The sequence below is a fragment of the Podarcis cretensis genome (assembly GCF_951804945.1).
Source record: "Podarcis cretensis genome assembly, chromosome: 1".
Lineage (NCBI taxonomy): Eukaryota > Metazoa > Chordata > Lepidosauria > Squamata > Lacertidae > Podarcis > Podarcis cretensis.
This window is the reverse complement of record NC_137170.1, coordinates 46,659,782-46,673,187: the sequence shown is the minus strand read 5'-3', so window position 1 is coordinate 46,673,187 and position 13,406 is coordinate 46,659,782. Positions and strand designations below refer to the sequence as shown.

The following is a 13,406-nucleotide window of genomic DNA, read 5'->3' as shown; positions in this document are numbered from 1 at the left end:
TGGCGGGAGCTGCTCTCCCGTACGTGACATCAGGGCTCAGCCCTAGCTTGGGGGAACTGCAGCTGCTGCTGCTTTTGCAGGAACATACAGCAGGGGCTTTTGCAGCAACATACAGCGAGGATTTGGGGAGGGGGCAGGACACCCACCTGCCAACATCCTGTGCAAATTCAGAATGAAATGCCTCAGCAACAGTTGTTTAAAATTACTTCCTTTTGAGCCTCAGTGCTCAGACAAATCTGTCAAAATCTTTCTACAATTTCCTTTAGTTAAATATTTGTATTTATTTACTTGATTTAGGGTTTGGCTTAGTCATGCTGGGCACATGATGAGCACAGCAACCCAAGAGTCATTCGAGACTGGACTTAACTGTCAGGGGTCCCTTTACCTTACTTGATTTAGGGTTAGGCAGCTGCTAAGCCCATGAGCAGTAGCATACCGCTGAAAAGCAAGGGGAAAAAACACATTTTCTGTTGTAGAAACGGTTTGCTCGCTTTTTTATTATCTCGCTGTACACTGCTTTGATGGCTTCAGGCTGTGAATCAGTTTAAATTAAAGGAATAGCAGTAAATGTCGCAAGAGGAGAAGGCTTGAGGATATGGTGCCAAAGCAGCTGGAATCTGGAAAGCTTCTTGAAGGATGCCTGGTATTTTAATTTGAATAGCAGACCTCATCACAAATTAGTTTTGAAATCTCTGTGAGCTTCAAGACCAGGGAGGTGGGTGAAGTTCTCATTGCCCCTAGATTGTAGCTGGTAACTTCAATTTGAGTTGCTGGATAGACCAGTCACAAAACTCTTGACAGCACAATCTGGTCTATCATAAGTCCATCACAGTTAAGATTTATTTGGCAAAGTCCCATTAAGCTCAATAAAGCCTACTTCCGTGTAAATGGGTATAGGATTGCAGCTTCCAGGTTGAACCTCCAGAAGGGCACCATTGAGGTTCCCAGCCTGTGTGTGTGTGGGCACACAAGTGTGAATAATAATAATAATAATAATAATAATAATAATAATAATAATTTGCCGATCGTCAGGTCGGCGGTTCGAATCCCCGCGGCGGGGTGCGCTCCCGTCGCTCGGTCCCAGCGCCTGCCAACCTAGCAGTTCGAAAGCACCCCCGGGTGCAAGTAGATAGCGGGAAGGCAAGTAGACTAGCAGGAAGGTAAACGGCATTTCCATGTGCTGCGCTGGCTCGCCAGATGCAGCTTGTCACGCTGGCCACGTGACCCGGAAGTGTATGCGGACAGCGCTGGCTCCCGGCCTATAGAGTGAGATGAGCGCACAACCCTAGAGTCTGTCAAGACTGGCCCGTACGGGCAGGGGTACCTTTACCTTTTACCTTTAATAATAATTTATTTACACCCTGCTCATCGGGCTGGGTTTCCCCAGCTACTCTGGGCAGCTCCCAACAGAATATTAAAAACATGAAAAAACATCAGACATTAAAAACTATCCTAAACAGGATTGCCTTCAGATGTCTTCTAAAAGTCAGGTAGTTGTTTATTTCTTTGACATCTGATGGGAGGGCATTCCACAGAGCGAGCACCACTACAGAGAAGGCCCTCTGCCTGGTTCCCTGTAACCTCACTTCTAATCATCATCATCATCATCATCATCATTTTATTATTTATACCCATTAGGGAAGTTTTTAAACATTAAAAGCTTCCCTAAACAGGGCTGTCTTTTAAACGTAAGACATGGGGGGCGGGGTGCCAAACTGGGTCTTTGCCCCAGGTGAAAAAAGGCTAGTTTCACTCCTGAGTTGGAGTAGATGGCCCTTGAGGTCACTCCCAACGCTGCGAATTCTATGATTCTAAGTTCAGTTGACCTTTTCCCTTCAAACATAGGCAACTCCTAGGGACACTGGCCCAGGGCCCGATTCAGGTTTGATGAGGCCCTAAGGTACTGAAGGTAATGGGGCCCTTTCTATGTCCAGCTGTCCTTTGTCAACAACAAATTGTCGCTTTTTTGTGTTGAATATATGCTATACAGTAATTTATGGACCTAATAGGTATCTAAAGCCATTTGCACGCAACAAAATATGTATTTTATCAAAGTAATTGTTGAACTGAAATACAATGAAGTTTTTGTTCCTTTAAAATTTTTGGGGCCCCCAAGAGAGTGGGGCCCTAAGCTATAGCTTGGTTAGCTTCTACATAAATCCGGCACTGCCCCCTACCCCCAAAAAATATTTGAGGGGGTCGCCCCCCCCCAATTGAATGGTGCGAGTGCGACTGATTATGGAGAAGGGGCTTTATGTGCCCCCCCCCCATATTTTATTCAAGTTGGCCCCCTTGTCTCCAAGTATGTGTGTGCCGGACGGAAGCTTATGCAGGTCGTAGAAAAGCTTTCCGAGATGACTCCCTAATGAAACACAGAGCTAAAAAGCGCCACTTCCTCGCTCTTTGCATCTCCCGGCCGCTTAACAAGCCGCGGCTGCACCGGCGCCCTCCTCTCCCGGCAGTGGAGGAGCGTTCTCCTGAGCATGCGTGTGCGATCGCCCGCGCATGCTCAGCGTCGCCCAGGACCAAATTCGCCTCGGTTTCCAGCGCTGGGCGTCGGGTCAAGTTTTTTGGGCGAATCCCCCCCTCCGCCGCTCCTCCCCCTCCCCCCAGCTGGTTTCCGGTGGGGCCGCGGCGGGGCTCGGCTTGGAGATTGGCAGGTCTCCTAAGATGGCGGACGCAGGCGACGGAGCCGGAGGGATGGCTGGAGCGGGAGGCGCTGCCCCCGCGGCGAAACCCTCGGAGTTGGCCAGGGTGAGATGCCGCCGCCGCCGCCGCCGCCGCGTGGGCTTGGCAGCCCTGTGGGCTGGGCGCTCGGAGCCTCCCCGCCGGCTTGTGCTGTAGGAAGGGGGGAGTCTGTTCTTCGCGGGTAACAACGCCCCACGTCGCCCGCATTCACGGGGCTGCCGGCTGCTTCCTTGCATGTCTGGAAGGGGCTCCTCTCCAGAAGTGCTCGGGGTCTGGCTCCTGCTAATCCCCAATTGCCCGCTGCTCTGCAAACGGTTAATCTCTGCCCCTCTGTCAGGTGTTGGAAGTGGGCACCTGCACGGTGTGCCACACAGCATGCATGCTCCCGTTTAAATGACCGGCAAGAATTAGGACCTTTGCTTCGCGATCCTTACGGTGTCTAAAACAGGCGACTTGCTATGAGCCGCAGCTGTTGTCTTAAATGTGAGCGTCCCCCCCTCTCTCCCGGTCTTGAGAAGATCTTCTCTTGAGCCGCGAACAGGCAGGGCACTACCAGTTAAAATGAGGATTTTAATCTAGGGCAGTGGTTGTGATCAGGCAGAAGATTTTGTTATTGTAAAGTTGGCAGAGAGGAAAGGAAGAGGGCTGAGTCCAAAGATCTTACCTTCTTCCTCCTAATTCTGGTTGGGCTTAGTGGATTGTTTTGGGTTTTTTTCTTTTTAGGCCACAATAACACGAAGAAAAGATTAAGCCACATCAAACTCACAGGGTCTGATATGACATAGTTCTTTTAAAAATGTTTATGATAGTGTGTGTTTATTTACAAATGGCTTCTGTACGGTGACCAGCAATGCCATTCCCCCTCTCCACCAGTTCTCTAGTTAACGTTTTAGTAAAGCACCTAACCCTTTCTAAATATATTAATTCAATCTCATAAACACTTTCAAGGTGTAATAAACAAATGCAATGCTCAGACTGTTCTTTTTTTATATATAGTTAATTTTGGTTTTATTCTGCCTACTGTCATTCTAAAAGTGCATCAGTTGATACTGATGCTATTGACACGTAAACAGGCAAAATACATAGACAACCCAAGGACTTGCAGCTTAAAAGTATGAAACAACAGTTCAAGGAAATAGTGGGTTTTCAGGAAGTGCATATGCTGTTCTGAGTAAAAGGAACAGCGTAGCCAGAATTTATATGTCGTGTTCCTAGGCAAGACATTCTTGGAAATAGTGTGAAACAAATTTGGCAGGATTTTTCATTAAATGATTTCTTCATGGAAAGGAGTTAATGTGTAAAAGCCAGAAATAGAAAAAGAAAGTGGACTGGTAATAACCAAATGTGCAGAATGATAGGCAGACCTAAATGTGCAGAAAGAGAAGTGAAATGATAGGACTGGAAGCCTGAAGTGATAAGGAATAGAGAAATGGGCAGAAGGTACCTAAAATGGATCATTATTATTTGAGTTAGTGCATATACTTCTTGTTTAGCATTGACTTTTCATATTCAAAATTGGTTTCAGTTTCTATTTAAACAAAACAAACTGCATTCCAGTTCCAGCCATTTCTTTCTCTTTTGAGCTGTCTGAACTTCCAGAGCAACTAAACTTAGTGAATACCATGTCAAATGTTTTCATCTTTATCAACAGGAAAGGTGGCAGTATCATAACCTAATTTATTGGCAAAAAGGGAGATGGGTTGCAGGCAGCCAGGGACATGTGTTGTCCAACTTACCATGTCAAATAAGAAGGGCATACACACATATATTCTGTTTATTTCTTTAAAGTGCATGTGAGCAGGAGATGATTGGACACGGATTCATGTATTTTTGAAAGGCACTATAACTTTATCAACTATCATATGTATCAGATATGGGAAAGGAAAACATCAACAGAAAGGCACTCAAAGTGGTCTGGGGTGATATTAATTATTTGAATCTATTCCAGTCTGGGTTGAGGCTTGTGTTTAGAATAGAAACGGCCTTGGTTGCCTTGGCAGATGTCTTATGCTGGAGAATGGATATGGGAAGTGCAAGCTGATTGGTTCTTTTGTTGCATTGAGCTTGGGCAGCTCTGAGTTAGAGTAGCTCTGCTCCTTCTGGAGGACGCATCCTGGCAGATGATGCTGGAGACTTCTATACCTATGGCTCAGAAGGTACCTCAAAGTTTTCTCTTGTATCCTGTATTATTTACATACATACAAAATTTTGTTTGCATACCCCCTTTCCATAGTTCAAACCATGCTCAAGGCATGAGATTGCTAAAAGAATACTGGTTGGGCTGCAGTGTCATCAGTACACAGAAGGCATGCATGTCTAATCCACACTTCCCTCTATCCTGATGAGGCTATGGACTTACTGAACTGGTATTTGAAGAAAATTTTAGGGTGCATGAGAAGAACAAGCTGAAGCTTAATTCAGACTAGATGTGGGCTGCTCTGGATAAGGAAATGGATTGATCCAGATGGGGGTATGCAACCATCTCTGAACTATCCCTGAAGGACAAAATTCACAACTAAGGACTTACCTATTATTTAAATAAATCTAATTCACAACAGCTGCCCATAAATAAACATTCTGTAGGGGGCTTACAACAAAGTATCAAAAACAGAATATACATAATAATTAAAACCCAACAAGGTATAATTATTGTTCCATTTAGAGACGGCATAAAGCAGTTTACAGTCCAGATTTAAAACAGTTTTAAAACCTGGGTGAATTAAAAGGTCTTCATCTGGTGCTGAAAAAACCACAAAGAAGTTTGCAGATAAGCTTGTCTAGAGAGGGTTCTCCTGGACTTGATATTGTAAATGGAACCACATGTTGCAGTGATGGTGACAGTGGCTAGGAGTTCAGATTCAGATGAGTTTAGGCTTGTGTGCAACCATATCTAGAGAGGATGGACACAGTCCTGGCTTCTCATGTGGTAGTGATGGTCAATACTGTAATTCACTCGGGGGGGGGGCTGCCTCTAAAATCCAGAAACCTTTGTAGTATTATTGGTATGAAGTTGATGCTAAAGTGGTATTAAGAATTTTAGCTGGTTTTGATAGCAATACCAGAGAAGCATAAAACTATTTATACTCCTACAGTTATTTTATTGTTGTTGGATTTTATCTTTTTGCCTATGTGTATTGTGGTTTTGGTTTTTATGGAAGCTACTTTGTGTGAGAGAGAAAAAAGAAATCTGTTTTATTGGTTTTCCATAGTGGAACAGTAAAAAATAAAACAAAACTTGGAGTACAGTTTGCCAATATGTCAGTTTCAGTTGGTAAAATTAAGGTACATATGATTATATTTTAAGGTTAGATTAAGCTTCTCCATAACAAAACACGTGCTACAGGTAGTTGTAGTAGCAGTATTATTGCCTTGTTAATGAAATCTGTAAACAATGACCACGTACTGAAGAACTTATCCTTCTTACATTGTCCATTTATCACTCTGCCACACTGAGGCAAGCATTCAGACAGTGCTGTTTTCTACACATGAGTAAACCAGGAATGTAAAGTAAGACTTCCTCATGTTTTCCACCTGAAAGCTTTTCCATTCTGACAGCAGCTATCGGATAGGAAACCAAAGCCCAAGAAGTAATCTCAGAATTGATATCGCCCTCTGATATTAGTTTATGATAAATTATAATAGAAATTTCAGGAAAGACATTTTGCCAAAATTATTGTGCTGGGGCGCAGTCCTACCACATACAGATCTGGGATCCCAAAGCATCACACACCCTTCAATATTTTGGGGATTGATTATGGGTGATTTGAAAAAGTTTGGGTGGGGTCCAATGCAAATTAAGTATAGTTTTCATGTGAGAGGACCTTTGTCCTAAAAGATGGCCAACCTCCTCTAACTTTAATTAACTAATTAATCCCATGTGAAGAACAATTTTTTAATATGCAGTGGCAAGAGAGATGTTGGAACCACTAATGACCCTTACAGAGCATCTTAACTGTGTCTACTTAATTAAATGGGATTTACTCCAGGTAAGTAGGTTTAGGATTGCAGCCTTACTAATAATCTTGAAACATGGGTCTGAAGATGACAGCAGATTGTGCAATTTATATCAGCTTTATTTTTGATGTGCACAATACTAGGAATCTAGTGTTGGAAATAATAACAAGTTAAATATGAAATTAAAATGAAATACCGTATCTTAATAAAATGTTGCCTGTATTGATAGGATATTGAAATAAGAAGTACTAATGCCTTAAATTGCTTTAGTTTTTCAAAGAAAGGCTACTATGGGGACAGTGGTAAGAGATCAGTTCAAACTTTATTGTCTGTAGTATCCTATTTGGTAAGGAGGATTTTCAATTCATCTGCAAATATGTAGTAGAATGTGTAGTACAATGACAAGGGCACATAGTTTACAATATGGCATAACAGATTAAGAAGCATCGTGTACCGACGATAGAAGAATGGAGATCAAAAGTGATAGACTATGCAGAATTGGATAAATTAACTGGGAAAATCAGATATACTAAAGACCAAAAGTTCATCGAGGACTGGGGAAAATTTGTGGATTATCTGAAAAATATATGTGGTGTAAACACAATGCTAGTGGGATTTAAAGAGGCACTGTAAAAAAAAATAAGTATTGTTTATCAGAAATAATGGGAGTAAGGAGGAATAATGGCAATACGAAAGAAAGGAATGTGCATTAAAGGTATAAATATGGATGATTGTCAGAGACGCTGAAGGAAGTCAAAAACAGTCACAATTTGTTGTATGCGGGATTAAATGAATAATTGGATGGAAATTTATAAAATGCAAATAAAAAATTTATAAAAAAAAGAAGCATCGTGTAGACTTGCACAATATTTAATTAAAGTGCTAGCCCGTTCATTGACTTTGTTTTGCATTTCCTCATGGGATTTGGCACGTTAATATTGATTCTGTTGAAGGCACATTATAAGAGTATAGTTATTTTTTAAAAAAAACAGAAGTTAATAAGCAAGATACTTATTGTCTTTACTGATGCAAATCTTGAGTAAAATTGAAGGGGTTCAGAGAAACTACATTGAAATTAGACTTTTTCAATGTTTCTACTTTGCATTTCCACATAATTCAATATCAGAAGCTTTTGTAAGAAGCGGAGAACATGTATCTAAATGAAGAGGAGAGGACTTTGCCCTGTCTTTGCTAGTGAGCTTTTCAGTGAGCTTTTAAAATGAATAATATTACAAGGTGAAACTCGTGTAATTTATTTTCTTGCTGATTTTAGAATTGTGTCCTCTTCCCTTTTTCAAGTACTGATTGTACTGTGCTGTGTGCCAGATAATTCATTGAAGATGGCAGAGTGTTAATCAGAGATGGCTTTATGAGCTAGGATTGATTATAGGCTATTATTTAGCTATTAGGAAAAGGTGCTGCTTTTTCATTTTGGCCTTTGATGTTCCACACATGACTAATATGTCTGCAGGTGGCCTAGCAACTTTTGTTGACTAATTTTCAAGACTATTTTAAACCCTAAAAAACCAAGTGCAGACTATTGAACAGAATGTGTTTGTCCAGTGATGAGCCTTTTCTTTGAAAACTGATGTGGAGGCCTTGCTCCCAAGTGTTCACTCCAGTATGTTAGCCTGGAATCATTATGACATGTGAGGTAGAATGGTGCAGTGGACTTAGACTGGGAAGAGGTTTAAATCTTTGCTCAGCCACAAAGCCAACTGGGTAACTTTGAGATGGTCAGTCTCCCTCTCAACCCAACCTTACAAGGTGGGTAAAATGGGAATAGGACCACCATACGTACAGGATAAAAAATTATCAGCAAGCAGTACTTAAAATTTTAATTTGTTGGCTGTTTTAAATGATGCAATTCTTATTGTTTTACTGCTGTAACATGGTTTCAGCTTTCCAGTTATGTTAACCTCTTTATGAAAGAAAACTTGTATAAAATATATAAAAACAGATACAAACACTGTGGATTTCCACATGTGATCTCTGGGATTGATGGAAGTTCTGTGGAACAGGAAACATATAGCACCTCTCCCTTGGTAGCAGGTCATGAGAACGTAAGTGTTCTCCTGGATCACATCAGGAGTTTATTTACTCTAGCCTACTCTCAGATGCCTCAGATATACTTAACAACCAAGCATGAACAAAGTATTATTTCCTTATTGTTTGCCTTCAGCACTTGGTATTAAGAGTGGCTGAGTGGGGAATTGAACCCTTGTCTCCCCTGCCCCAGTCTGGCACTCTATACCATCCTTGCTATGGTGATGTTATCTGTTATTCTTGTCTTTTAACAACTGATATATTGGGATCAGCCGTATTCTTTTGACTGTGTTGTAACCAGCTCTGGCACCTTATGGTGAAGAGTGGGTGAGAAATGCATCATCATCATCATTGTCATCATCATAATCAGAAACTATTCCTTGGTGCCTTTGGGGAAAATGTTGGTTGAATGGCATATGGGAGTATGCTTGTAAATCACGTATACATGCTGACATCTAATTTTATGACTTTTTGTAGCCACAGTGATGCTCAACCTAGCTTAAGCTAACATTGCTGCAGTGGTAGAGCATGAGACTCTTAATCTCAGGGTTGTGGGTTTTGTTGGGAAACAGGGGGTTGGACTAGATGACCCTCATGGTCTCTTCCAACTCTGCAATTCTATGATTTACAAGTGGAGCATTTTCCCACTTGTTATATTGCATGCCAGTTGTAATCCTGTTATGAACAGTTATAGCCCGCTATTAGGAAAGTGTGGTTATGCTGATGAAGTTGATTGTAATGAGAGAAATGCTTCTAGAGTATTGTATCATGTGAGTCATCCCTCTTGTAGCTTCTCCTGATGCTTCATAGCTATAAAGATCTGAGGGTGGGGGAAGAAAAGGAGGAGCTGAGGACAGCTAACTCGTGCCTGTAGCTCCAGTAGCTTTTGGAAATGGCAGCTTCAGAGCTTTTGTCCAGGACTGAAAGATGGAAACATATATCTCCAGTTCTTGAGCATCTTTATTGATTACTGGCCTCTTTCCAAGTACAATTCAAAGCAGTTACTTTTCTCTTTAAAGTCCTGTACTGCTTAGCTTGAGATCATGATACATGAAAGAATGCCTGTTCATGTGCTCCGATTATCGCCCCCCCCCCCCCCCGCCAATGTCTAAGTATACTTTTGTGTTTCTTGCAGTGGTGGGACGAGAAGCTTGACTTTCATACTGCCTTTCTTCAGCATCTGGCAAAAGTTGTTCCGGACATTTATTTTGATGAAATGGATCCCTTGCCAGAGAAGGAGGAAGAAATAGCTCAGATGACCATATTGTACCCTCTGGAGTGGTATCTGTTCGGTGAAGATCCAGATATCTGTCTAGAGAAGCTACGGCAGAGTGGCACTCCTCAGCTCTGTGGAAAGGTGTTCAAAGGTGGAGAGACAACATATTCATGCAGGTGAATAATTGCACTCTTGCTCTGCAATATTTCCTTCTGTTATGTGACACAGCAACATGCAGATTGCAAAATAGATTTGGTGCATCATGTATTTCTAATACGTTTGCACTTTCTGAGGATACAAGGTAATAGTCATATAAGGGCAAGCGATAACAGGGATAGGGGAAGAGGGGAGTCTTGCAACTTAAAATAAAAGGGAAAACAATGGTAAAAGCCGATAAACTTCCATTTAAAAGACATGGGCACAGCAGCTGGGCCTGGGACATGGGGAGTTGAGAAAACCCCTGTTACTTACATCTAGTCCCCCAGCTCCCAATATTGCTTCTGTGTGAGGTGTAGTGCTGCAGCTGTCTGTTGCTGTTGTAATACATTTGTAGGTGTGGCTTCCCTGGAAGACAACCTGGAAACTTAAGTTAGCACAGAATGTGGCTGCCAGACTTTTAACTAGTGTAACTAGGCTGAATCACATTATATTTATTTTGCAAAAACTGCATTGATTACCTACTTGCTTCTAAGCCCTATTCAGGATACTGGTATTTAACTTTAAGGCTGAAGGTTCAAATACCTGAAGGAGTGCCTCTCTTTATATCAACCAACTGGAGTCTTAAGATCTTCAGTTAAGGCTTTTCTCTGTGTACACTTGCTAGGGGAAGTACATTATATAGCAAAAAGGGAGAGAGCCTACTCTGTGCTGCCCTGAGTTTGAAGTACTCTCCCTATAGAGGCATGGCTAGCACTGACTTCACGATTTTTAGGCACTAGGTCAAACCTTTATGCATTTTAAGTTGCAGTTTATGTAGTTCATGTTGGTTAGTCTGCTATGTTGTTTTAACTGCTTCTAAATAGTTTTTATACCACCTGGTATCTGTGAGGATGAAGGGTCTAAATATCCTTTTCAATAATAAATATTTTTATAATAACTGTTGACCGCTATTATAACATGGTGACTCAGTTTTGATAGAGAACTGAACTGTAGTTCAGGTGCATGGAGACAAGTCTTGGTGAGTTTTGGGGTTGCACATTTCCTCTTCTTCATGAACAAGAGAGTGAAAGCTTCTGCCTTTACTTCTGAACAAACTTCAGTTCTATGTTATATAGTTGCACCTAATATTGAAGCCAAATATTAATTTTAATATTGAATTTGTAATGTTCATACTTTGACTGAAAATGAATAGAATGTCTAAAACTTTGCTACCAGCGTTGCTGGAATATGGGAGATTTGTGGTGTTTTGGAGTGGGTGGTTATACAGTGGTTTCTTACTTTCGTTGCAGAGACTGTGCAATTGATCCAACTTGTGTGCTCTGCATGGATTGTTTCCAGAACAGCATTCACAAAAACCACCGTTACAAGGTAATATAATGTATGCTTCACAATAATTTGCTAGAGCATTTTCTTTTCTTTTTTAAACTTTCTTTTATTATTTTATTAAATATGTAATATTTAAGAGAGTACTAAGAGAGTATTTCAAGAATTCAACAAAACGTAAAGAGACAAAAAACCCCGTATTTTTTGCTCCATAAGACGCACCAGACAATAAGACACACCTAGTTTTTGGAGGAGGAAAACAAGAAAAAATATATTCTGAATCTCAGAAGCCAGAACAGCAAGAGGGATTGCTGCGCAGCGAAAGCAGCGATCCCTCTTCCTGTTCTGGCTTCTGGGATAGCTGCGCAGCTTGCATTTGCTCCATAAGACACACACACATTTCCCCTTACTTTTTAGGAGGGAAAAGTGAGTCTTATAGAGCAAAAAATATGGTATTTTAAAAATACCGTACAAAAGAAGCAGTGTGACAGTATTCCAAGATAAGATGTAAACAGCGAATCAAAAATTCATCTAATCAAAAACAGCACCAGATGAAATCAAACCTAGATGGAATTTCTCATTTGTGTGACTGTGTTGTTAAACAAGCCAAAAAACCACCAGACAGCTGTGAAGTCCAATGAGTCCACTTCCCCTCTGAGAACCTGGAGTTGGTGGGTCAATTTCTCTGTTGTGGCTTATAAGTAAAGCTTTTTATAACCGGTTTGTAATAGAGTACATAGAAGGGTCTTTCTAGCCTTGAATCGCGACTAAAGGGGCAGCTGTTAGCAAATGAGTTATCAGTATCTTGCTATGTAAATTGGAATTATCTCCTACAAACGTGGAAAATAAGCACAATCTGGATAGACCTATAGATCTTTGGCCTGGTGGTGGTGCTGAGATCAAAAACCACTGATCCTTTCACATTGCAACTCCACCAACAAAATGGGAAGCACCCTTTTAGCATGTGGCTTACTGGGGTTAAAAACCATTTCTGTATTTAATGAATTTTCCCTACCAGAGCTGAAACTGAAATGAAAGGTTTAGAGGACCACATTCTAGACTACTGTGAGGGATCGATTTCTAAAGCTACATCAGCCTCCACATGCTAATCAAAGGTTTTCAAAGGGAGAAAATTGAAAGTCTAGAAGCCAGAGCATAAAGTGTTGAAACAAGTCCTTTCTGAGAACCTTTGGATACCCTGAGGTTCAAATCTCTTCAAAGTTCTGCCTCCAGTCTGTAATTCCTCGTCTTTAATAAAATGAGAGATATGTTTGATGCTCAACGAATCTATTTTTTGCTCTCGCAACTTGTTGCACAAGGCTAGTTTGTCTACTTCCTTATAATGATGAAGAAAAGGCGAGGGAGTCAGTGGAGATGGAGAGGAAACCAACTTCCCTCTCCATCTATACCAGACACTCAGCATACAACTAGTTTCCCAGGTTTCGCCATAACAGCCATAATCCTGGTTGGCAAGGTAGAGCAGCCAGCCAGGAAGTTGACTCCGGGCTCTCGATGGCAATCCAGCATTTAACGTCATCAGTGGTTAACTGTGGGATCATTTGGCATAACTGCAGCACATCAAAATAAGTTTGTAGGCTGGGGAAGCCCCATCCTCCTGCTCTTGACTTGGCAAATGAGAGACATAGCAAGTTTTGCTTTACGGGCCTGCAAGATGAACATGTTGAGAGCTGATTGCCAGCCTTTAATAGTTTTACTTGGAATTAAAATAAGGAGCACTTGGAAAATGAACGGGAGCCTGGGCACAGCAGCCATTTTAACTTTGGCTGCCCTGCCCTGGGTCAAGAGGTTTAAATTCCTCCAGGCTCCAAGGTATTGTTTAATCTGTTTAAGCATTGGTAAAAAAATAAATTTAAGCAAATCATCCAAATAATCCCTTGTGCTTTCTAATAAGGGTTATACATAGTGAAATAAGGTTCTGCAAAGACGACTCGAATTCATATATTTGCTTTCAGGCTCTGTATATGTTTTTAGTTACTAGTTTATGACTTGGGGAGGACTA

General features: G+C 41.3%; 1 protein-coding gene across 2 annotated transcripts in view; it reads left to right on the top strand.

The window, feature by feature from the left end:
* Positions 1–2,505: 2,505 nt before the first annotated feature.
* The window catches only part of UBR1 (ubiquitin protein ligase E3 component n-recognin 1), a gene marked incomplete at its 5' end in the record, with an annotated part of 60,906 nt that continues 50,005 nt past the window's right edge, over positions 2,506–13,406 (top strand). For both annotated transcript variants that reach the window (XM_079990940.1, XM_079990939.1), the window contains 3 exons: positions 2,506–2,754; positions 9,824–10,080; positions 11,353–11,431. In XM_079990940.1, the coding sequence (XP_079847066.1) occupies positions 2,506–2,754; positions 9,824–10,080; positions 11,353–11,431 (585 nt within the window). The remainder of the gene's footprint in view (positions 2,755–9,823; positions 10,081–11,352; positions 11,432–13,406) is intronic.